The following is a 26559-nucleotide window of genomic DNA, read 5'->3' as shown; positions in this document are numbered from 1 at the left end:
CTCCCTCGGCCCAGCCCCGCTCTCCCGGAGCGATCCTTTCCCAGGGGACGCTGTACAAACCACCTGGCACCTGCCCCTCGGCCCTGGGGCTTGGCCACTGGGGCTGCTAACGGGCTGTCCGCAGCAGACCCCCCGGGGCAGGGGGTGGGGGGGTGCGAGAAGCATTCTCCCCTCCAGGCTTCGCTGAGGTCTAGCCTTAGTGACAGGCTTCCGGCCACACTCTGCCTCGTACGCCCTCAGGGGAGCCAGGAAACAGGTTTCTAACCGCCCACCAGTGTGCATGTGGGCCCTGGGGGAACACTAGCCCTCGGGGGAGGGGGGGCTGCCTGCCAGAGGCAAGGAAAGGAGGTGGGGCTCCTGAACAGCGCAGATGCCCAGGTGCCCTCGGGAGCACTATGATGGCACCAGAGCTCCTGAACAGAGAAGATGCCCAGGTGCTCTTGGGAGCACCCTGACTGACGTCCCCGAGCTCCTGAACAGCGCAGATGCCCAGGTGCCCTCGGGAGCACCCTCCCTGATGGTCTCTCCTGGACAGAGCAGGACTGATAAGGTGCCCTTGGGGACTAATGGTCCCCAAGCTCCAGAACAGGGAAAATGCACAGGAGCCCGCGGGAGCACTCTCACTGACGGTCCCCCAGCTCCTGAACACAGCAGATGCCCAGGTGCTCTCGGGAGCACCCTCACTGATGGCACCAGAGCTCCTGAACAGAGCAGATGCTCAGGGACCCTCGGGAGCACCCTCCCTGATGGCACCCCAGCTCCAGAACAGGGCAGATGCTCAGGAGCCCTTGAGAGCACCCTGACTGACGGTACCTGAGCGGCCCGAGGACCCGCTTGGATCTCTTCACTGGTCCTCATCGTCCTGAAGTAAAATCCAAGTTCTTCATTATTATCTCCTGGGGCTCGGAAGGCCCTCCGTGGAACCTGGCCATGTTTCTCATCACTCTGCTCCTTCCTCGAGCTCCATCGCACCTCTGGGATTTGCTCAGGTTTGTACCCTCTTGCTCGCTAACCCTCTACACCCTTCATCTCGAAAATATCAGGGGATTCCTAACCCCCCCCCAGACATCCGTTCCTCTGCTGACCCTCCCAGACAGGGTGCTCCTCCTCCATGCCTCCGAATCACCTGCCCAGTGCCCCAGGAGGCCCCGGCACCCAGGGGCGACGATGCTGCAGGGAAGAAACAGCTTCTGTCCACAAGGCTCCAGCGCCCCAGCCTCGCAGGCTTCGCGGGCCTGATGAGTCCTGCGCTTTAGGCTCTCAGGTTCCCCCCCAAGTCTCATCCACAGGACTGATCACGGCCATCTGCCAGCTGCAGGCCTGTCCTCCAAGATTTGAACTAAATTATCCAAATCCGAACTGGATCCTCGGTAGAGTGAAGACCACCGCCGATAACAACTATTATCATGATCATAGCCGATATCCTATCGAGCTCCATGGCCCAAATTGAGCACACTTCGTGTATTACCACAATCTTCCCAACACTGCTTTGTGATTGGTGACTCATTGTTTTTTTCAATTTCACTAACAGGAAACTGAGGCAGAGATGTTGGACTTGCCAGGTGTCAGATCCAGACAGCCTCGCTCCGGGGGTTCTCACCTGCCTTTCTATCTCTCTCCTCTCCCTTTCTATCTCTATCCACCCCCTCTGCACTGCCTCCTCTGACTTTACTGAGGAATATTTTGTATATTCTAGAGGTCACCCTTCCAAGCAGACGTGATTTTTAGTAAATTTACCAAGTTGTGCAATAATGACGGGTATTGTGTGCTGAAGCTAAATCACCAAGCAGATAGAACATAACATGTCTATCGCCCCCAAAACACCCTCTAGAGTCCGTGTTAATTCCCATCTCCCAATCCCACCCCCAGCCCCAGGGTACCATCAATCTTCTTTCCCTACATGTGGTTTTGTCTTCTCTGGACACTTCATATAAATGGGATCATTCAATATATGCTCTCCTGTGTCTGACTTCCTTCACTTAGTATAAAATTTTGAGGTTTGTTCACATCACAGCTCACATCAGTAGTTTGTTCCTTCTTTTTTTTCTTCTGTGTGGAATATTTCAATACATAGACTTACCACATGATGTCTATCCATTGACCCGTTGATGGACATTTAGGTTATTTCCGATCTCTAGTTATTATGCATAAAACGGTCAAGAATCTGCCCACGCCAAGTCTTTGCATGGATGTATCTCTTCATTTCCCTTGGGGAAACACCAGGAGTGAAATTGCTGGGTCATATTTTCAGTATATGTTTAACTTTTTAAGACACTGCAAAATTAAAGTGGCTGCGCGATTTTATATCCCCCCAGCAGTCCATATGAGGGCTCCCGTTTCCGCCCACCCTCCTCAATGTCTGCCAACTTTTTAGTATGAACATTCTAAGTAGGTTTTTAAATGGTGTCTCACGATCCCTGGGTGGCGCAGCGGTTTAGCGCCTGCCTTTGGCCCAGGGCGCGATCCTGGAGACCCGGGATCGAATCCCACGTCGGGCTCCCGGTGCATGGAGCCTGCTTCTCCCTCTGCCTGTGTCTCTGCCTCTCTCTCTCTCTGTGTGTGACTATCATAAATAAAAAATAAAAAGAAAAAAAAAGAAGTGGTGTCTCATTGTGGTTTTAATTTGCATTTCCCTGATGACTAATGACACTGACCACCTTTTCATGTGCTTATTTAGCCATTTTTATCTCTTTTTTGGTGAAATTTCTATTCAGGTATTTTAAACATTTTTTTAAATGAGATTCTGGTCTTGTTATTGAAACGTACATGTTTTCAACCCTTTTCAGATGATGCGTTTTGCAAATATTTTCTCTTGGCCTGCCATTTGTCTTTTCATTTTCTTCATGCTATATTTTGAAGCCCAAAAATGTTTGATTTTGATCAAGTCCAATTTCAGTTTTTTCTTTTACACACTGTGCTTCTGTTCAAACTTCAAAATAATCTTTGGCTAATGTAAAGTCTTGAAGATTTTCTCTTTTTTTCCTCTACAGGTTTTATTGTTTCAGCTCTTCTATTTAAGTCCATGATAATTCTGAGTTCATATTTATATATGGAGTGAGGTACACATTGAAATTCATCATCATTTCCTGTGTGGATATCCAGTTGTCCCAGCACAGTTTGTTAGAAAGGCTATCCTGGATTAATTGCCTTGGCACCTTGTCATCAAAAAATCAGTTGAACATAAAGATTTATTTCTAGACTGCCAATTCTTTCTATTGATCTTCATGTCTATCCTTAGGCCAGGACACACTGTCCTAACTGTGGCTTAATGGTAAGTTTTGAAATTGGGAAATAAAATTCCTCCAATTTTATTTTATTTTTTTAAATTTGTGTTTTGGCTATTCTAAGTCTTTTATATTTCCATATAAATTCTAGGAGTGGCTTGTCGGTTTCTGCAAAAATTCCTGCCAGCCCTGTGTTCCTCAAAGGATAATTTTTGGCCACCCACCTTGCCACCCACAAACCCCCAAAGGCTAAGGATGCTCAGACCACAGGACATTATGCATCTCATCACTCCACCTGTTTCCCAAAAAGCCCACTTGTTCATCAAAAGCGAATCTAATCACCATAGGATAAGCACACTGTCTTGCTATAGAAAGCATCCCCTAGTAGAACTTTGGGCCCACTTCTCAGTCTCCAGATGTTGTTGGGTTGCTCACATCTTAGGGCACACAGTGGAGGTGCTTCCAGACAAAGACCACATGAACCTCTTTCTGAAGGGTCACGGCTGGTGACAACACTAACCATTCCTGAAGAAGTGGCCTTCATATTGCTCACAAAACACACTTAAGTCTACAAAAGTCTCTTGGCGGTGATTGAGACGATTGATAATGGTAATAACTAACATTTGAGGAGTAGTTTCTGGGTGTCAGACTTTGAGCCCTCAACTAATGACTGTTTGAGGTAGGTATCATTATCATGCCCCCTACAGATGAGGAAACTGAGGCGCAGAGAGGTTAACTTGCTTAAGTGCACACAGCAAAGACACTGAACAGATGGGAGATGGACCCAGGCGGTCTGGCATCTGAGCCTGTCCTTTTAGCTCCCACACTAGGACTGTTGATACGAGACACAAGGAAACATAAAGCCAGACTTTTAAAGAATTGAGGCTCATTTTATGTATTGATCTGTTGTTTCTCTTGAAGGCCTATGAGGTGGCGGCCCTGTGGGGGCACAGCGAAAGGTTGAGATGTGCTATGGCTTTTGAAGAGACAAACCAACCAGAGGACGAGCCCGTGTATCGTAGTGAGTGCCCCGTATGGCGTTACGGGCAGGGTCACCTCCCTGGCTTGCTGACAGGGCGTGGGAGAGGCTTCCTAGGTGAGGGACACGGCAGTGCCACTTCTCAGGGGTGACACAGTGAGGTAAACAGGAGGGGAAAAATACGTGGGAACAGACTTACCAGGGAAAACACGCCACCTGAGGGAACCTGGGGTGGGCCCTGTGGTAGAACCAGGGCCGGAGTGGTGCTCTTGAGGTTTGCCCAATGAGCTGTTAAACATGGGGTCCCCATCTCCAGATGGCACAACATGGGGAGCGGAGGCCCCAAGGGCCAGGAAACTCTAGTTCCCACCTGCTTGGGGATGCACACACTGAAGGTTTGTTAGAACAGATTCCAGCCATCACCATGCATTAGATGACTTCCTAGCCTCCTGAACCAAAAAAGTCTCCTCCCTTGGAGAAAATATTAACTAAGACATCTTTAGAAACACTTGTCCCCGGGGGCACCGGGGGGGAGGGGGGTTGCTCAGTGGGTTAAGCGTCTGCCTTCGGCTCAGGTCATGATCCCGGGGTCCTGGGATCGGGTCCCTGCTCAGCAGAGAGCCTGCTTCTCCCTCTCCCCACTGCTGATGCTCTCTCTCATTCTTTTTCTCAAATAAATAAAATCTATTTAAAAAAAAAAAAAAGAAGAAGAAGAAAAGAAAAAGAAAAAGAAAGAAAAGAAATCCTCATCCAGACCACGGCATCCTGCATTGTGGGGGAACATCATCGCTTGCACGGCGATGGGCCTCCGCGTGCACTGCAGGCCCCACGTCCGCGCCCACTGCCGGAGGCCCGGGGCGGGCTCCTGGACCGCTCCGAGGCCTCAGATGCCAGAGTCGCCCGGTAACTTTACGCTGGCGCCGGAAGACCGCGGGTTGGCTTGCGGGCCCCGGTGCGGCCACGCTCCCCCGCCGACCGCAGGCCCGGGTACACCGCCCGGCGCAGGGCGACGGAGCGGAACGAGGCTTCACGGGGTGAGCTGGTCTCTGCTTGTAAGGGCGCCCAGGTCCTGTGTCTGGACCCAGTGGTCCTTCTACCCTCGGGTTTCGTGAAACACCCGCACCACTATAAGCAAACTATAAGCAAACTGACTTTCTGTAGCTAAAAACAGATTCTGCTCCTGGCTGATACAGCCTTTGACTCCTGCGAGGAGTTAAAACCCAAATCCTGTGCCTCCAGGACGGCCCGGCCCGCACCCTACCTGCAGGCCTGACCAGCCAGGGAAACGACAGGTAGGATGCTTGTCGCCAACAGTGAAAAGAGCAGAGCTCATGGGCTGGTTTTGAGCCAAGATATTCCAGCCTACGCTGGGGGGTTGAGAGGGACTAAGCAAACGAATCCCAAACACCCCAAAGATAATTATCCAAGAGCATAATCCCATCAAACCTGATCGAAGTGTTAGGTGGAGAATTTTACCCAGGCCTAGAGCTCATGACCAAATCACTCACCCTTTTGGATGAGAAACTTCATAAGGAAACAAAGGTAATGGAGAAAACCAATCATCCTGAGGCCCCTTCTCTCCTGAATTCTGTGCCAGCATTTCCAGCCAATTCCTTCCTCCACCCCAACTCTGCACAACTCCTACCTGTCTTCTAGCACATACGGAGACCTGCATAAAACTGTCCATTTTTTTTCTAGGACTTCTCTCAACCTTTTAAAATTTGAAATTCTGGGGCACCTGGGTGGCTCAGCAGTTGCGCATCTGCCTTCGGCCCAGGGCGTAATCCTGGAGCCCTGGGACGGAGTCCCACATCGGGTTCCCTGCATGGAGCCTGCTTCTCCCTGCCTGTGTCTCTGCCTCTTTCTCTGTGTCGCTCATGAATAAACAAGTAAAAATTTTAAAAATAAATAAAATAAAATTTGGAATTCTGTTGTTGATGACTATCATTAGTACTAATCATAATGTATATGAAATGATCTTTTTTCAACACGCAGCCATGTTTACCGTTTATCTGTTTATTAACAGCCAAGGTTGGATGCATGCAAAGTAGTTTCCAGTATCTCGTCTGAGTCTCACAACCACCTTGTGGCACAAGGAGCAAAGAGCAAGACCCAACTTTGCCCAAGGTGACCTGACGGGTACAATGTGGAGGCCTGGGGGTGGATCCTTACACCCATTTCCTGAGTTTGTAACACCAAGGTCAGCAGGACACACTGAGATCCTATAATCCTACCACCGAGTGCTGGAGACTGCATTTAACAGGACTTAGGAAAGGTGTCCTCAAAATCTTTGTGCCTTTAAAGGCATCCCTGAGGGCCTCCTGGGGGGGCTCAGTGGGTTAGCATCTGCCTTGGGCCTGGGTCATGACCTGGGACCGAGCTGGGTCAGGCTCCCTGCTCAGCGGGTAGAGGGCTTCTTCCACTCTCCCTGCCCCTCTCCACCCCTGCTCATGTGCTCTCTCTCTCTCAAATAAAGAAAATCTTTAAAAATAAATAAATAGGGGAAAAAAAAACATCACTGAGCATCGAACTATAGGAAAGCCTGTGCAGCTACTGTGGAAATTTGAGAAATAAATAAAACTGGGTGCTGGTTTTTAAAATTACACACCAAGCTGTTGGCTTTCATTGAAAAGTTCCACTGAACGCCTGGGTGGCTCAGTGGTTGAGCGTCTGCCTTCGGCTCAGGCCATGATCCTGGAGTCCCGGGATCGAGTCCTTCATCAGGCTCCCTGCATGGAGCCTGCTTCTCCCTCTGCTTGTGTCTCTGCCTCTCTCTCTCTGTATCTCTCATGAATAAATAAATAAATAAAATCTTAAGAAGAAAGAAAGAAAGAAAGAAAGAAAGAAGAAAGAAAGAAAGAAAGAAAGAAAGAAAGAAAGAAAGAAAGAAAGAAAGAAAGAAAGAAAGAAAGAAAAGTTCCACTGAAAAGTAGGGCCAACGAGTAGTGTCAAGAGAAATCGACATAGAACACTGAAGTCCTATGTCCTAGGCCCTGGACCGAGGTCGTCACTACCCACCCTTCCAAGGCTAGCAGGAACCTTTCACCCATTTATACAGTAATCGCTTCCTCATATGTCTTTTCTGACGTATGAGTTGATATCAGTTTCCTGATACTGATGTATTCTCACCAAGTCAAAGGATAATGCACATACACAAAGTAGAACAACCAAAGAGATATTACCTCCATCTTACAAATAGGGAAACTGAGGCCGAAGCGCAAGAACTTGTCCGAAGTCATGGTTTGTGGTAGAGTCAGGATGTAAACCTTTCTGATTAGAAGTGTTCATTACACCGTGCTGCTGCTGAAGCATCAGGGCCATCAATAAAGCATTGTTCATTAGCCCTGTTCCATTTCAGCAGTGACTGGGCTACTAGAATTCAGTTAGCTTAGCTCTCCATTCCTGAATTTTAGGAATATAATTTTATGCCCATGTTATGTAAACTACATCTCCATAGACTTTGCAAGCATATAGAGACGCCCTGAAAACATATCAAATTCTATTTTTGGTTCACCATTGGAACTGCCTAAATATTAGGTTGTCATTAATTTTTCCCCCATGAAATGAAAATTTAAAAGAAAGTCAAATAATCAAAATACAGACAGGAGGATGTCCACACAGCATGGAATAATTTCTAAGTGTTTCACATTTTTCACAGAATTTGTCCAGGACATGAATCTCTATTTCTTCTATTTATGAAGCACTTTTAACTTCATTCTCAACTGCTTCTTCCAGCCTTAACTACCTAGAGGACCAAGCTGGCCGGACTACCCTGCTTCACTGCGGAAGCTGACCACATGGAGAAGACCAACCACTTCCTTTGAGGTACTAAGCAGAATTGCACTAGAAATGGTTCCCTTATGTATATTCATCTTGGAGAAGCCCATTCCCCACAGGCTCCCTGATCAGACACTTAATTATCAACTCTCAAGTCCGTTTCCTGGCTACCAAGACCAGAGAATGGACTTGTCTTTGACATTGTGCTATTGCTGGATACTCTTGAGCATATATTGGTTCAGACTCAGTCTGATGTCCCCATTTGTTAGTAACTGGGGCAGATACTGGTTCATTTTGTCCCTCAAAACACTCTCATTCTGCTTCACACACAATGAAGAGTGACTTGAAGAAAAGGTTCAGTATCTTAGGTTATGCCCAAGGCCAAAATATCCTAGGAGATCTGATAAATTAGCCAATGCAGTTAAATCATAACAAGGCCACCTGAACCTGTGAGCAGAAAGCAAGATCAGAGAGGATATTTTGAAGAACCTTTCACCACCTTCATGTTCAAGTGCAGGTGGAACCCAGAGTATCCAGATAACTTCCACATATGGAGCAGCTAACAGGGTTCATATTTGGGGCATGAAGACTCAAGATGAAACAAATCTACACATTTTGGGCACGTGTTTCCTCTGAAGTCCGATCCTTCTCATAAATTCAATACCAGAAATCAGATATTCTTATCAATCTATCACAGCCTGCTGTTATTCAAAAAAACAAAAACAAAAACAAACCCGTACCTGCAATAGTGCGGCTGGAGTAGGCCATTAATTGGGGGACAGTGACACCTCCTGGTAGTTCATAGACTAAGTACATTTATGCTAGACATATTTTTCCCCCTGGAAGACAGCCACTATTTTTTTTTTTTAATTTATGATAGTCACACAGAGAGAGAGAGAGAGAGAGAGAGGCAGAGATACAGGCAGAGGGAGAAGCAGGCCCCATGCACCGGGAGCCCGACGTGGGATTCGATCCCGGGTCTCCAGGATCGTGCCCTGGGCCAAAGGCAGGCGCTAAACCGCTGCACCACCCAGGAATCCCGACAGCCACTATTCTTAAGAAATCGATTTACTCATCTATTTGGTATACCTGTATTGTATCCATCGTGAATTCTTAAATTTCTGAAATGAATGAAACGTTAAGTTAGCTAGAAATAACATCATCGCTCACTTGGGTGCTCCTTGCCTTTTCATCCCACGGAGGGTTTTCAGTGGCTAGTGTTAATTCTACGTTTCCTGGTGATCAAAGTCACTTAGCTAGACTTTTCTTAATTTAAGCATTTTCATATAATATTAAAATTAAAAAACAAAACAACTCTGTTCCCCTATCCCCCTCCACACTGTATACAGCCTAATCTGGGAAAATGCGACCCGTAAAAGTAATCATTTGATAGCATCAAAAACAATTTTAAAAAGGTACCATGGGGACGCCTGGGTGGCTCAATGGTTGAGTGTCTGCCTTCAGCTCAGGGCGTGATCCCAAGGTCCTGGGATCGAATCCCACATCGGGCTCCCTGCATGGAGCCCGCTTCTCCCTCTGCCTGTGTCTCTGCCCCTCTCTCTGTGTCTCTCATGAATAAATAAATAATCTTTAAAAAAGAAAAAAAAGGCACCATGCATGGCTGACCTCATGTCTCATCTCTAAGAAAGCCTTCCCATCTCCTCCTCTAGGCTGGGCTCGTCGATGTAGATCTGTCACATTATTGTCAAGTAACTGCGTACTCAGCCGCCTTTATAACCACAGTGCAAATTCCTTGAGGGCAAGGTCTGTATCTCATTACTTTGTCCCCAGAATCTCACTTTGCCAAACCTGTCGCCTATTTTTTGGCTTATTTTTTGAAGAATGTATTCAAACCATGCTCGGTGAGGTATCTGTTCTCTACTCAAACAAATTTTAGAGGCCTACATGCATCATAAGGAAGATGAGTATAGCTACTGAGCACCTACCATGTCCTCAAGCCTTGGCCAGGTATTTCTCACACTTTTATTTCATTTAATCCTAATAACCCTATAAACCATGATATTCATTTATGGCAGGGAAAACACACTGGGATCAGCTAGTGAAAGAGATGAGATTTAAATTCATTCATTCCATGTATTTCTTTATACACGTATTCCAAAATGAGAATTTCTAAGGAAATGACACAAACTGTAAAGAAAAAAAAAAGGAAATCAGAACAAAGGAGAAATAAGAATTTTTTAAAATCATATAGAGCCAGCAGGGAAGCACTGAAGGGTGCATCCTATTAACAGCCTATACACCAGCTATATGTGGACAGCAAGTGTGGCTAAACTTCCCAGCTGTGAACAGGTGGTTTGTTCCATTATTCACAGAGAGTAGCTTTTAAAGATAAGGGCAAACCTATTGCTTAGAAGCACATTTACTCCTGAACTGAAACGTGAAATTTCTCCTGCAGGTTCTCAAAGAAGCCCTCGCATGTAGGAGTGAGGCTGCGTCATCCCCGGCATGAATGTGTCACAATACCGTCCAGGTAAAGGGACTGGACATGTGGCCAAAGGTGCCTCAGACACGTCTCCTTAATTTCTAGAGAAATGAACTGATTACTCCATGTTTGGCCTGTTCCATGCACATTTCTCAAAAATGAGATTTCGAACATTTGGGCAGTATAGTTAAGGGTCACTCTCTGGGGCACAGGGGTTGTTGCTGATTAAGGGCAGGTGCATATACATTCACGGGTGCTGGGCGAGAGACAACATCCCTTCTGGAAAGAGAGCAGGCTCATGAGGATGCCACTTCAGGGGGAGGCCTGTCCACCTCTTCATAAAAGTGATCTCAAGAGTCCCTACTGTTAGAGACAGGATTTTCTTACAAACAAGTTTGGGTCTGCTTCAACATATGGAATGTATAAATCACGCCACCTCCATAATCATGAGATGCTATCATTTTAGCTTGAACCTTTCGAAAACGCTTACCCCAAGCACCCCCAGCCATCCGTGGCTCCAAAGCCTGTACGCCCGCTGCCCTCCGACGTTCAAACTGCAGACATTAACGCCTCCGTCTCGCTCACTCATTCGGTGGAGTCAAACGCCCACTCTCCCGGAGACCCCGCCGCCAACGGGGGAACATACACCAGGAGAAGGGAAAAGGTAAGAGTGGAGCGGCCTCGCTGGGGTATGGGCCAAGCCATACCTACGGTGAGCTCACCTGAAAAGGCTTCGAGGGAGGAAGGTTCTTTTTTTTTTTTTTTAATATATTTATTTATTCATGATAGGCACAGAGAGAGAGAGAGAGAGAGAGAGAGAGAGAGAGCAGAGACACAGGCAGAGGGAGAAGCAGGCTCCATGCAGGGAGCCCGACGCGGGACTCGATTCCGGGACTCCAGGATCATGCCCCGGGGCTTAAGGCGGCGCTAAACCGCTGAGCCACCCAGGGATCCCCCGGCAGGAAGGTTCTGATACAGGCGAGGGGGCTCTGATCAACGCCATCAATCGGCTCTGCCAGCAGCAGAATAGAGACCCGATGGCCCCATTTTTAAGTGGCTTAGTAACAACAGAGTCGTCAAATCATGAAGTCGTACACCTGCAACTAATGTGACATTGTGTCGACTTTAGAGTTCAATTTAAAAAAAAAAAAAGTTTAATAGTATTTTAAAATATTAAAATAAAATGGTGGAGACTCAGGAGTCTGTCCACTGAGGGTGATGTCTGGGGAGGACCCACACCGGGTATGTGATGAGAAATTTTACTAAAATCACTGTTACCTCGGAGAAGGTGGCTAATTCGGGGGATAACAGAGGACTCTAACCTTAAGAGTTCAGAGGTATCAGCTGCAGGGGGATAAAAGCAGCTACTACATTGAGGTTGAGAGAAAGTGTCAAGGATTAAGGGACTGAGGACTAAGAGAGGCTCCACCCAAGCGGAGGCGGCGGTTTCCACAGGAACTTCCTGGGGGGGGGGGGGGTCCCGGGAGCGGGAGCAGCCCCCCCGGAGGTGCAGCAAAGGGAGGAGGCTGGGATGGAGGTCGGGTGGGAGGCTGAGCGGGAGCCGGGACGGAGGTCGGGAGGGAGGCCGGGACGGAGGTCGGGACGGAGGTCGGGAGGGAGGCCGGGACGGAGGTCGGGACGGAGGTCGGGAGGGAGGCCGGGACGGAGGCCGGGACGGAGGTCGGGACGGAGGTCGGGAGGGAGGCCGGGACGGAGGTCGGGAGGGAGGCCGGGACGGAGGTCGAGTGGGAGGCTGAGCGGGAGCCGGGACGGAGGTCGGGTGGGAAGCCAGGACAGAGGCCGGGTGGGAGGCCGGGATGGAGGTCGGGAGGGAGACCGGGAAGGAGGTCGGGTGGGAGGCCAGGACGGAGGCGGGGAGAGAGGCCGGGCCGGCAGGCAGGTGCAGAGGCGGCTCTCCCGCGGGCTGCTGAGCTCCCCAGGCCCAAGGCAGGCGGCGCACCTGCAGCCAGAACAGGCGTCCTCTCGCGGCTCCGGCCTCGCAGCGCCACTCAGGGCCCTGACGTCCCACCGCGCGGCCAGAGACGAGTTCAGAGGCCGGCGGCAGCCCCGAGGGCAGGGCAGAGCCCAAAGGGACGGATGTGGAGCTGGGCCACGTAGGTCACTGCCCCAGCTCGCCGTGCACGCCTGCCCCGGTGACCCTGCCGCTCCCGGCCACACGTGCCACTCAGTACCTGAGACGTGACGTGTGAAGTGTACACTGGAGCTCAAGAACTACGTGCAAACCGAAATGTTAAATATCTCATTAAATTTTATATATTTTATTTTAAATATTCTATTTATTTATTGACAGCTCACGCAAGCAGGGACGTGGCCGGGGGAGGGAGGGGGAAAGGCAGGCTCCCCGCCGAGCAGAGAGCCCTCGGTGGGCTCCATCCCAGGACCCCAGCACCATGAACTGAGCCCTCGGCGGGGCTCCATCCCGGACCCAGGATCATGACCTGAGCTGAAGGCAGACACTTACGGACTCAGCCCCCTGGGCACTCCCTGAATGTTGTGTCAGTTCTGGGTGACATACCTTGGCTCTATTCAGCTAAACAAAATGTCATCAAAATTAATTTCACCTATTTTTGCTTTTTAATGAGGCTACTAGAAAATTTTAAAATCACACACGTGGCTTGCACCCCAGATAAATCGTCTCTTGAGTGGCTAGAGAAACTTCACTGCTTTGGATAGAAAAGGTTTCTAATACCCAACAAGCTCCATTTCGGTGCAACAGTCTTTCCCACCGCACCCCTCCTCGGTAAGATGATGTACTTCAATTCTACTACATGCTTGGGCACTGCAAGCACCACTGAGCTGGCTCCCCCAGCCCTCCTCACCTACAATTCAGAGAAGCAGAGGCTGATTCTGACCATAAACATCTGCTTTGTCATTTCCCTATCCTTCTTCAATGCCAATTGTTTCCAACAGAAAGGTACTTGTGGTGTCAAGTGAGTACTGAACACATACTTGCTACATAAAATAGTCTCAACAGAAACAACTCCAGAAGAATTCCTACAGTGAAGGATATAAAGGATGCAAGGTGGTAGACAGTATCAGAATACAGATTAGAAAAAAACAAACAAAAAATATTACCTTCTATTCCTGGCTCTGACCTCCTTGGGTTAGGTTGTGTAAGTATCTGCTGTCCTTTATTTCTACATCTGCTTGGGAAAAGGGCTGAATCCTTCCAGTTTTATTTAAACTACATCATGAAATTCTTTTAGAGATTATAAAGGTTTTTTGGTTCTTTTAATGAGTGGGATACAATTTAAAAATCAGAATACATCACATGTATTAAAGACATTTTCTAAGACTTGTTTCAAGTATATATTTTATATACTGGTTTGCAGAGTAAGAGATGTTTCTTACTAAGAGTGTCATGGTTACAGTTTGAAAGCCACCACAGATGATCTCTTAAAAACAATATAGCTCAATTTCTTAAAGATTCATTTTGCTCAAAAATTATTTCAAGACCAGTAAATCACAAAGCATAAAATCACAACTTAATATGGAGATTTTTATCAAAGCTAAAATTTATTTGGTGCATACTCTGTGCTTGCTAGCCGATATTTTCACATATACCTTTTCTTTGAATCTTGTAAAAGCAACCATGTGAGGTATTTTACACATTAAAAAAAAAAAAAAAAACTACTTCCTCAACTTATTCAAGTGAAAAAGAATTATAAGCATTCCAAAACAAAAACAAAAACCAGCCAAGTACACAGTCTATTTCAATCTCCGTTTATACATCTTCTCCATATTCACACATTTTAGCATTAGGAGAATAAGGAACCAATTCAAATAAAGGAAATCTTTCTTGCAATTTTTGTCGACAGGTACTTTTTAACCCACCAACTTTCTACTCTAAGCACAAGGGATATGTATGTCATCAGTAGCTAAAATAATTTTAAAGTGATCTAGTATTTTGAAAATGCTGTTCACATAGAAATACAAGCCTAAAAATGGCACTATATTTCAGATGTAATTTCTCTCTTTCTTTGTTTTTTTAAAATAAGCTTTATGCCCAATGTGGGGCTCAAACTCACAACCCTGAGACCAAGAGTTGCATGCTCTACTGACTGAACCAGCCGGGTGCCTCTCAGATGGAATTTCTCAATAGGCAATGGTAACAGTTCAATTGATGGATAAAATGATTTAGATAAAACACCTTCAAGAAAAGAGAAAAAGTGAAGGAAAAAATTTCTAAAAATGTAGCACCATTACCTCATGAATGAGCAAATTTCAAGGTGTAAAAATTACCTAAGACTTCTATATTTTTCCAAATAATCTATCTTTATATTTAGGAGTTCAAATCATATGTTGGTATATTCAGTTGTCCTTCTAATTAGGAGTTCAACACTGACATCAAGTTATTTTAACAAAAAAGCAATTTCCTAATAAACAGTTACTAAATTGTTACTAAGAAATTCTTCAACTTACATTAAGCATTTATTCCATATGCAAACTTTCCCTAAGAGAAATATTGGTATCGTGTTACGAACAAGACAGGTAATCTGGTCAGGGTGTGGAACATATTTGACAAAAACATTTGATCTTCCTCGCTTGGATATACTTCTTCAACATTCCTATGAATCTTTTTCTCTAAAACCATATAACAACAAAGTACAGCTGATACAGAAACCAGATGTAAAGCTGACCTTTTATTCTTTAAAGTACCCCTTTACTGAATATTGCCAGCAATGCTATCATCAAATTACATTTTATAACCAAGTAATATATTTTCAATGTCTATATTTAGTGTGTGTGTACATATATATTCCAATGACACACTAAACTTCAATATGATTTATTTTAAATGATTGCTGGTTTCAGAGAATTAAAAACCACAAACTATGGTAGCAACTATAACGCATTATATAGTTCTCTGAAAGATCATTTTTAAGTTATCACATAAATGGTGGAATATAATTTAAACAAAATACAAATGACATTTACAGCATAAGGCTCTGTGGTTGAACAATCAGCACATCAAAGAAAAGTATCAGAGAAAGGCTTGAAAAAATAAAGCATGTTTCCTGTTGGAAGAATTTTGTCTTTTGTTCCTAAAAATGGCTACTTGTGGACATAAAAATGTTCAAACAAAAGGTTCCTAAAATTTCTAGAAAACAATTCAACTTTAGTTACAGTAATTGATGAGGTCAGACCTTATCACAGTAAGCTGAAAATTAATCTGTTGGTAGCGAGAAGATACAACTGCTCATTTTTAGAGAAGTAAAGTTTATTACATTTGAAACAATACAGCAGAAATCTCAAAAGTTTACTCATTAAATATAGTTTCTTACAAATATCCTTTTGAAAATGCAATTCATATATGCTGCAACCTCAGAAGTTTGAATTCAAAATGAAATATGAAGGCAAGAGTCCGGGAAATCACGTCAGAGGGCTTTGTCAAATGTCTGTACAAATCAGTACATACTCTTTCTGTGATACAGTAGGAAAGAAAGTGATTCTAAATATATCCAAGTAAATGCAGAAAAATACATTACTATTTGAGGCAGACCATGCTAAAATATAATTTACAATGATTAGTTTGCATTTAAGATGGCTAATAATGCCTTTAGTTTGAACCAATGAAATCAACATTAAGTAAAATTTTGTAATATTTGCTCAGTCTTTTGCACTGAACATTAGTTCATCAGAGAAGTAAATAAGATTGGAAAAAAGCAAGTGACCTGATATTTTTTATTAAGTTAATCATTATCTCACTGTCATACTAAATGCAAACAAATCAAGAGAGCATCAAGATTTTTCACACATTAAAATGAAGACAAATGACGTGTGAAGGCAGACTGCGTACCATGTAGTATTTAACATATGAAACTTACATTAACCATCAACTCAATTTTTTAAATAAACCAAAATGTACAAGCTAAAATAAACATTTGATTAAAAAATTCTGCTATTCAGGATACTCGGGTATCTTTTTCTCTTTGAGACTGGTAAGGGTTGGGTCTTTTAAAAACTTGAAGAAGAGGTGGTAAGAGGAAAAAAATCCTCAATGCTTTTAAAAACTCAACTGTTAGGAGTCCATACAACTACTATGCTGGCGTGGAAACAAGGTGTTCTCTGTCACAGAACCATTCGCTTCCCAATTGAAGTACTTCCTCCAAGCCAACTATATAAAGATGTAAATCAGTTCACTCATGATTAAAATTGAAGCAATTCTTCAAAAATAGAGCAAGACATCTCACCCAAAGAGATCTTTTAAATCATTGCTAGCTGAACTGCTGTTGGTCATAGTGGTTGGTGGCTGTGCAAAGTTCTGTGGGTTAAAGAAAGGATTAGCCTGTACACCAAAGGCAGACTGTCCTATCACATTCATCTGTGTTCCCATAACTGAACTGCCCATACCCGGAGACCCTTGTGGAGGTACAAACTGATTGAGCCACTGATTTGGTTTCTGTTGTGACAACTGGTTCATGCTAACTTTGGGTTTCTGAGGGCCAAAGAGATTATTAAGAGCAGACATATCTGTGGGTCTTTGTTGAGTCGGCTTTGCACCAGCAGGAGGAACACTCACAGCACTGAAGTTTGGCAAAGTGGAAGGTGCTCCCAGTGTCATCTTGGTCACCCCAGGTGTGCTTGGACTACTGAATAAGTTCTGGTTCGTATTAACTGGCATGTTGAATCCTGAGGTCTGAAAGCCCATGTTAGCATTTAGGCCGTTGGTCAAATTTCTCTTGGTATTATCAATTGGTGTAGAAAACATCATGCCAAGGCCCATGGAAGGAACGGAAGTGAACGTACTTGAAGCAGAAATTTTAGGGGTACTAACAGAAAGGCTGGTCAAAGATGACATGTTATCCATCAATGTGTCTGTCAAGTCCTTAGTCTGAAAAATATGAGGGAATTACTTTATCTCCAAGATCTCCAAATTAATTAAAATCAACAAATATTTCATAGATTGTATCATAAATGACAAGTTAAAATTAAACTCAACCGTCTATACCAAGTTAGCAAACTACAGCCTACAGGCCAAATCCAGCTGACCACATATTTTTATATGGTTTATTTACAGATGGACATTTAACTGAACATGTACATTGACCATGAAACCAAACTACAATCAATTTGATGACAGGGAACACCAAATTTGAATCCCAATTAAATAAATGCTAGCCTTCCCCACTGCTCTCCAAAATAGAACTGTGTTCTTCTCATTGGTAGATCTGTACTGCAAAAAGAATATTCTATTATTTTTGTATTCTGAATTGCATCACAATTTTGTGAAAATTTGTTTTCTCCACTCTTTTATAAGTACCTAAAAATATTTTTTTATTTTGCCTCTTGGCCCACAAAGACTTTTTTCAGAAGAATTTTAGTGATTAGGAGGTAACAAAAAATAATGTAAAGAAAGCTTTTAAGATAAAGTTATTTCTGTAGGCAGTAAGAGTGTAAACTCTCTACAAGCAGGAACCTTAAACACTGCCATAGCACCAGCACCTACAACAGTGTCTGGAACAAAATAGGAAGTAAGTACTGGTCAGGACATATAGGTAAGCATTCCTAAATTAAGTTATAACCTGACTATAATTGAAAAGTCAAAAATTAAAAATTACTTTTTGCTCAAAAATATATAAATGTATAAACAAAATACTCCTGATCATTTCAAGGTGAACAGAGCTAATTAGTACTATGAAACCTAATATTTTTAAAGAAACCCTCCTATTCAAACAACTTTCTTTTTATTGGTAACAATCACTATCACAAAACATTCTACATTAGGCAGGCTACTGAGGAGTTGTTGGAAACTCTATTATGCCCATACTTCTTAGAAACTGCATTATCGAAATATTCTTTGAAATATACTTTTATACAAACACTAGTAGGTAGAATACGTTAAATACTTACCTTCAGTATAGTATGCCTGAAATTATACAAAAGAAATGAATTCTGACCTGTTTGACTGGAGCAACAGGTGTGTGTACTTGGGGTTTCAGAGGCTGCTGGCTTTTCAACTTCTGTGCCTGCTCCTGTTCTTTTGCTAATTTTTGTTTTTCTTCAAGTGTAAGTGATGCCTCAAAACAAAATAAAACAAAATATCAACTGGCATCTTCATAATTCCATTTGTAAAATAAAAGATGTCTTTTTTTTGTAAAGTATGTCTTGGTATGTTTGGCAATACCAAGTAGCTTTAAACTACTCCTGTATTGGTGATTGTCACGGGTAAATTATATTTTGAATTATTATGAGATTTAACTTTAGGTAGAAAATCTCTGCTAAAATACTTCCAGGATAAAAACAGTTATTGTTTTAAAAACATTAATCAGATTGACCTTTTTCCAGACAAGGGGAATATGATTTGGTGATTTCATTTTATAGAATAGGAAAACTCTTATTCAACTCTAATCATCTACCTCATTCCAAAAATGTTTTAGGAATTCACCAAAAAGCTAAGGAAAAGGTAAACAGCTTTTTTCACTGCTAATGTCTGCATCAAATTTGACATTTATCTTTTTGTTTTATCAACTGCTAAACTATAAGCTCACAGTATGTTCTCTTAAAATTCTGTAAACCCAACACCCAGTAGCTCCTTGCTTTGCACATACAGGTACTAGTATTTGTCAAATGAACAGAAGAAAAACTGCCCTGCCCTTGGCAGAAATTCAAACTGACATATTTATTTTATTGAATACTAACCAATATTTCAACTGGAAAGTATCATTTCATAATTTATCACTCAAAATCAAAAGCAGAGAAGAGACACAGTGGAATTTATCAAGAGGTATGACTGGCAAATGCAGAAGAAAGGACAAAGGAGGTAGGCAATCCAGAAATGCTACCATGTGGGAGACAGAGTAACAAAGGAAGTTAAAATTCCCAAGCCTGTTTATTCTCAATGTGAATCAGGTCATGTTCCCATGACAATTTTTAGACTTCATAAAGATTATTAAAGCATGTTTCTTGTTTAGATGCTAAACAGTATTTCCAAACAAAAATCTATAGTTTACAGGAAGCCCTATAATATAAATAAGTGCATTATAAGAACAAGTAAACAAACTTACTCTTTTATGCTTATTCTGTAACCCATCTTCCTTATTTTCTGATTCACCACCAGTCAGAAAGTCTGCTCCAATGTTGTTAAAGACTTTGTCGATATGCTGAAAAAGATAAATGTCAGCCACCTGAATGCCATCAAAAAATTGTGATTTTACTGCTTAAAGAGCAAAAGCCCCTCAAATGAAGCACACAAACTCCTTTTACAAAAATTAAAATGATCTAAATAAACTTCCCTTGTAGCAACTGCACTACGAGGTATTTATCCGAAGGATATAGAAATACTGATTTGGAGGGGCACATGCACCCCAATGTTTATAGCAGCACTATCAACAACAGCCAAGGTATGGAAAGAGCCCAAATGTCCATCAACTGATGAATGGATAAAGAAGAGGTGGCATATTTGTACAATGGGACATTGCTCAGCCATCATAAAAAAATGAAACCTTTCCATTTGGGATGATGTGGATGGAACTAGAGTGTTTTATGCTAAGTGAAATAAGTCAGAGAAAGACAAATACCATATGATTTCACACATATGTGGAATTTAAGAAACAAATGAACATGGGGGAAGGGAATAAAGATAAAAACAGAGAGGGGACAAAGTACAAGAGACTCAAATATACAAAACAAACAGGGTTGCTGGAGGGGAGGGATGAGGGTTAAATGGGTGATGGGTTCTTGATGTAATGAGTGAGCACTGAGTGCTATACACAACTGATAAATCACTAAATTTTACTCCTGAAACCAATACTATGCTATATGTTAGTTAACTAACTTGAATTTAAATAAAATCTTGGAAGAAAATAAACAAACAAATGAATAAACTAAATATCTTACCTGAGACCCAACATTTGTAACCTTTGTCTCCTCAGAAGCATTCATTTGATTTCCTATATCCAAAGATCTGCAGGAGAGTTGAATTGCGACAATGCAATAAAAAGGAATGCTTATTTTTAAATATTCATATTAAAAATAGTTCATCTATATGGAGTTTATTAGAACCTAAACAAATTGGAATTTTAGTCTTTAAGGCCAGTCATAATCTTTTTTATTATTTACTACAATTAATGTCTGCTTGCCCAAAAGTAACACTGCATATACAAGCCTTTTTTTTTAATTCAGTATTTGAGATTTACCAGAGAATTTACTCAGTGTGTCATAAAACCAGACAAGCATGATTCTTATTGTCAGAGAGCTTAAAGGTCACTGAGAAAGAAGGTATGAGGAACTTGATGTGATTAAATTCAGAATCTGATTCACAATAAATGCTATAATCACTATGATGAGCCAGACCTATACCTTGAAAAATAGGTAAGATTTAGATAGGAAAAAGGGAAAAAAAGTTAATTTACACCTCTAGTATAAATAGTTGATATTAAAATTCTCTTGTATAAATTTTTAAAAATTATTTTTCAGGGTTAATAGCCAATCCATCAAATAACATAAATATATACATCACAGAATATGTAGAGCATACAAAGGGCTATTTCATGTCATTCTACACCTGGTATATTTACTTCCATAAACTTTCATCTTACACTTGGGGCAGAAGCTAAACAATTTCTATCTGGGAACCTTGCTCATAACTGATACCAATTTTACTGATTTTCTGAAGTCTTTTTCTTTCTTTTTTTAGAGAAGGGGAGAGATAGAGAGAGGAGGGGCAGAGGGAGAGGAAGAATCTTAAGCAGGCTCCACATCCAGCACAGCGCCCGATGGAGGGCTTGACCTCATGACCTTGAGATCATGGCCAGAGCCAAAATCAAGAGCAGAACACTTAACCGATTGAGCCACACAGGCGCCTCTGATGTTTCTTTTTACTGAGGTCTTTTGGCTCAGGATTTAACAGGCATCCTAAAATCATGTGTTTTTCTCTGGGAAACAAATATAGTGGATATTTTATCTTAATAAACTGGAGTTGAATAAAAACTCCAGTCATTTTCACCTTTCCCTTCCTCCTTTGAATACTAGTATTTTGCAAATAATTTAGAAAATCCTCCCTAAGGGCACTTGATGGGATGAGCACTGGGTGTTATACTATATGTTGGCAAATTGAATTTAAATTAAAAAAATAAATAAATGGGATGCCTGGGTGGCTCAGTGGTTGAGTGACTGCCTTTGGCTCAGGGTGTGGTCCCTGGGTCCCAGGATTGAGTCCCGCATCGGGCTCCCTGCATGGAGCCTGCTTCTCCCCCTACCTGTGTCTCTGCCTCTCTTTCTGTGTGTGTCTCACAAATAAATAAATAAAATATTTTTAAAAATTTTTAATAAATAAATAAATGAATGAATAAATGAAAAAGAAAATCCTCCCTAAAAAAAAAAGAAGTGGATGCTGTGGTATTAAATATGAAATGAACGCTCTATAAATGTTTCTGGAATCAGGGAGAAGAAAAAAGGAGAAATCAAAACACCAGGGTTTCACAGATTTGAAAAACGTGTAAGTGGTACTCTCAGTGATCACCCTGAGAAATGACATTAGATTGTCTACAACATTGTATTTTCACTCAGTTCAAGTTAACGTGCTGGAAATTTTTTAAATGTTTTACATGTGGTCAAATTGAAATCCATCCATTTTTTACTGTGCAGAACAAACTGATGGTTACGGGAGGGGCAGGTGAAAACAGGTCAAGGGGATTAATGATAAGCACTGAGTAATGATGTACAAAATTGTTGAATCACTGCACCTGAAACTAATATAACACTGTATGTTAACTATACTGAAATTAAAATAATAAACTTGGGGTGCCAGAGTGCCTCAGTCGGTTAAGCATCTGCCTTTGACGGGTCACCAGTCCATGGTCCTGGGATCAAGCTCTGCATCAGGCTCCTTGCTTAGCAGGGAGCCTGTTTCTCCCTTTTCCTCTACATGCTGCTCTCCCTGCTTATGCTCTCTCCCTGTCAAATAAATAAATAAAATCTTTAATAATAATAAACTTAATTTAAAAATAAACAGAAATCTATCAATTTTTCTAGTCCTTATTCCAGAAAATCAATCATGAGGTAACTTTAATCTCACTCCTGGGCCATGTACAATTCATATGCAACCTACTTACTTCTGCTGTTCTTGCATTATATGTAGTTGCTCCAGTTTAGTCTTATGTTCAGATTCCAATCTGTTAAGCATCTCTTTTATGACGGAAATGAAAGAATTGAACTATGCAATAAGAAATTGACATAGTTATAATATTTCAAATTAGCAGCAAATGCAATCTAATAAAATAACTCAATGAGTTAGTCATAATATTCTCTATTTTTACCAGAATAAGACCCACTCATAGAACTGATGTCACAAGAATAGTATATTTAAACTCAGCATATCATAGCAAGCTTTTATAGTATGTCTGTATGATGTTGATAAAGTTGGTGAGGATTTTCAGTTCCAGAAAATGTATCTCAATTAGTTTTATAGCCTGAATTATCTAACTATTATTCAGGGATCTTATAAATTTACCCCCAGTAATTACATATTGATTTTCCTCGAATAGTCCCAAACTGACCATCTGAAGTTCTGCATATCTGGAAACAACCGATTTAATAATGCTTTAAAAAATCAGTTTATTCAGATTATTATAAAAAATGATGTTTGGCTAAAATAAATCTGTTTTCTAAAAAGTTAATAGAAATATTAAATGTATGTAGTTTAACTTTCAAATAATTAAAGTTCTTAAAGTATATTTAACACTATGTCATAATGTAGTTTAAGCTCTGGTTAAATGATGTTTCTTAGAGTACCTGAGATCATCATGAACAATTTATTTGAACAACACCATATGTTGCAGGAAGAATCTAGAAACTGCTTTCTTTCCCTCCCAAATCTTTTTGTGCTTATACCACTCTTCAAAGTAGATTTATTAATATTTCTATTCCATAAATGAGGCAACTGGCTCAGGGAGAGAAAACAACTGAGTAAGAGATACTAAATAACATTTGGCAGGCTCAGAATTCATGTAAGCCTGTCTCCAGAGCTCGTTTCTATGGGACACTGCTCCTCACCGGGCTGAGTCATCTGTTCATCCTCTGTCTTACCATGAGAGTAACAAAAGGCATTATTTCCTGAGCAGTTTGTTGGACTCTATGATTAATCTTTTTAACTTTGTAATGAAGTATACTAACAGAAAAGTATACGCCTAAGCACACATATCAAAACATTCAAATGAATTTAACCAGTAGTCGGATGTAGAACAAAACACTGGCAGTACCCGATAAGTTTCCTTGTGCCCCTTTCTAGCTGCCTCCCATCCCTCTTATCCTGAGTAAACACTAGTCTGACTTCTGGTATGTAGCTTGGACTGTTTTTGTACTTAATATAAATGGAATCATCCGGTAGATCTTCTGTGTTTGGCTTCACTTACTCAACATTATGTCTGTGAGATTCATCTGTATCACTGCACACTGAACAGAAGAATTAGCATAGGAGGTCTGGACTGCTGTCTTTGAAAAGGCCGTCTCTTGCAAGGCTGGCCCTTGGCCAGTGTCCAGAAAGTCAGATTTTAGGAGGGTTCCCGCCATTAACTGATAATAGTGGCTCACTAAACTGTACAAAGACTTTTATGCAAAAAAAAAAGACTTTTATGCTAAACATGTGCTTTCCTTCTGGAAGTCTGGAATTTGAGTACATGACGGGCAGATGGAGCTACAACACTTCATATATACAGTCACTCATTACCAGGGAAGGTACATATACGGAGATGACTCCAGACACTGAATCTGGTTTCCTCCAGACTTTGCCCTATAAGCCTTCTCTTCTTGCTGATTTTGCTTTATATCCTTTTACTTTAAAAAATCATAGCCATGAATACAACTATATGCTGAGCCCATGACTACTTCTAATGAATCACTGCATCTGGAAGTGGTCTTTGGAACCCTCACCCAACACAAGATGTGGTATGATGTTTTGATTGCTACTAAGTATTCCCTGTTTTATAATCAAATACCAAAAAAAAATGTACTTTCTTAAATCAAGTTATCTTTTTTCACATAATAATATATTTAGATTATTTTAAATCAGAATTGACAGAAGAGGGCAGTCTTAAATTAGGAACTCTTTCCATCAACTGACTAAGAAAAGAGACCACATCCATGTTAACTATTGTTAAATACCAGAAAATATGAATTAAAGTATTGCTGTTGATGAAAATAGGCCTCTAAAGAAAAAAATCAACCATACAGCTGAAGAAAACTAACACCACATTTCAAATGAAATTATATATCCTGAAATAAGCATTTGGGAATATTTTAAAACATCTTAAATCAGAAATATGAAAACTAAGAACAGAAATGACCAAAATTGGACTTAGACATATCATCATCCTATTTTCCCCCAATATTCACTGTTTCCTTTTTGGCCAATTATAACCTCGACCCTGCCACCCAAGGTATGAAGAAACTATCAAACCAAAAATTGACATTTAGGGACACAAAATTTCAGAGGCTTACCATACCACTTCAAATGAAATTTTGGATCTGATTAATTTTACAAATTTCTCTAACTCCAAAACTCCATTCACTCAGCACTCTCCACAAAAGCTTTCCTGCTTAACTCCCAGTGTTCTGCTTCCTTAATTGCTCTAACTCACTTTCAGTACTTAGTACCCAATCTTGCCTGCCTATCCATTCCTGACACTCCTTATTAAATTGTAACCAACCAATCCCAGTCTTTTTCCATTTTACTCCATTAAACAGCAGTTCTACAGTGAACAAAATGACTTATCATTACTCTAACTCAAATTTTCTCTCAATTCAATAAATATTTTTGGTTTTAGCACTGCGCTAAGTGCTGGGGATATAATAAAGAATAAGATATAATAACCAGCCTTCTGGGAAAGGCAGACACATAAGTACATAGCTGTGATAACTATGCTGATAGAGGTATGCAAAGAGATAATCTTTGAACACATTACCTCTTTTTAAGACTTTATTTTATTTATTTATTTGAAAGAAAGATCGAAAGAGAGTGAAAGAGAGAGAGAGAGAGCACAAGTGGGGTGAGGGGCAGAGAGAAAAGCAGGCTCCCTGCTCAATGCAAGGCTCAATCCTGGGGACACCACAATCATGACCTGAGCTGAAGGGAAATGCTCAATGAACTGAGTCACCCAGGTGCCCCTACATTACCTTTTTGATCAAATGTTTACCACATCTAGAAATTTCAAATACCTAAACCAGTACACATGAAACCAGTAACATATAACACTGTATGTTAACTATACTAGAATACAAAAAAAAAAAAAAACCCACAAAAAGCAAATACCTAAATCAGACAGCAATTTAAAAGTCTACCTATTCTAGTCTTGATTTATCTCTCTCCCATTGCTCCCCTACTATATTACAGGTACCTCTCAGTTGAACTGGATTATTCATTTCCTGTGGCAGACAGACTCTACAATGGTTCTAAATTATCTCCTCATTCTGCTGCTAAGGCCTCTGTGTAATTCCCTAATCTTTGATTGGGCAAGACCTGTGACATGCTGGCAAGCAACAGAATCCAACAAAGGTAATGGGTGTCATTTCCTTGATTATCCTACAGGATGCTATATCCTCCATCTTTCTAGTCAACTCTCTCTCCCACTTTGATGAAACAAGGTGTCATGATGGAATGCCATGAAGCACAGAACTGACAGGGCATCCAGCTAACAGAGAGCTAGGAACTGAAGCCCTCATTTCAACAACCTAAAAGGAACTGAATCCTGCCAACAACCACGCAAGCAGCCTAGAAGGAAAGCCTTCTTTCCCCAGTTGAGCCTTCACATGAGACCCCAGCCTTTGACTGTAGCTTTGTGAAAAACCCTGAATAGAGAATCCATGCCCTGGTGTGGCTGATCCAGCCAATGAAACACAATGAAATAATAAAATTGTTTTAAACCATCTAGTTTATAGTGATTTGTTATGTAACAATAAATAACAGATACACATCCCAGCCACATTACATTAATTTTTTCCTTGTTCATGTTAACTTTCCAGCCCCAATTTGAAGTAGCCCAAAACCCTACGTATCTTTCAATGTTCTAGTCGTTTACTATCTCCCAATGAAGGCTTCATTAATCTATCCTTCCAATTCACATACTGCTTACTTTGAATCCACAAACTTTCTTTATTGAACTCTGTGGCATATTTTT

The 26559-nt window shown here is 41.7% G+C and overlaps 2 protein-coding genes and 1 long non-coding RNA gene across 6 annotated transcripts in view; 1 reads left to right on the top strand and 2 right to left on the bottom strand.

Annotated features, from left to right (window-relative positions):
• SLC17A8 (solute carrier family 17 member 8) overlaps nt 1–11040 on the bottom strand; it is a 55464-nt gene extending 44424 nt beyond the window's left edge. The window contains exon 1 of the mRNA XM_025438723.3: nt 10914–11040. The gene's annotated coding sequence lies outside the window, so the exon portion shown is untranslated. The remainder of the gene's footprint in view (nt 1–10913) is intronic.
• LOC125752523 (uncharacterized) lies at nt 10965–26308 on the top strand. The gene is made up of 3 exons (XR_007402261.1): nt 10965–11087; nt 25776–25937; nt 26027–26308. It is a non-coding gene; the product is annotated as an uncharacterized LOC125752523 (long non-coding RNA).
• SCYL2 (SCY1 like pseudokinase 2) overlaps nt 13934–26559 on the bottom strand; it is a 63252-nt gene continuing 50626 nt past the window's right edge. For 2 of the 4 annotated variants that reach the window (XM_025438719.3, XM_035699346.2), the window contains exons 14-18: nt 22501–22601; nt 20285–20351; nt 19453–19548; nt 18346–18465; nt 13934–17279 (exon numbers count right to left, since the gene is read on the bottom strand). In XM_025438719.3, coding sequence (XP_025294504.1) covers nt 16635–17279; nt 18346–18465; nt 19453–19548; nt 20285–20351; nt 22501–22601 — 1029 coding nt within the window. In that variant the 3' untranslated portion in view covers nt 13934–16634. The remainder of the gene's footprint in view (nt 17280–18345; nt 18466–19452; nt 19549–20284; nt 20352–22500; nt 22602–26559) is intronic. The other 2 variants (XM_035699350.2, XM_049094046.1) reach the window with 1 other exon arrangement.

The sequence above is a fragment of the Canis lupus genome, chromosome 15, assembly GCF_003254725.2.
Source record: "Canis lupus dingo isolate Sandy chromosome 15, ASM325472v2, whole genome shotgun sequence".
In the NCBI taxonomy this organism is placed as follows: domain Eukaryota; kingdom Metazoa; phylum Chordata; class Mammalia; order Carnivora; family Canidae; genus Canis; species Canis lupus.
Note: the sequence above shows the minus strand (reverse complement) of the source record. Positions and strands in the feature narration are given on the sequence as shown.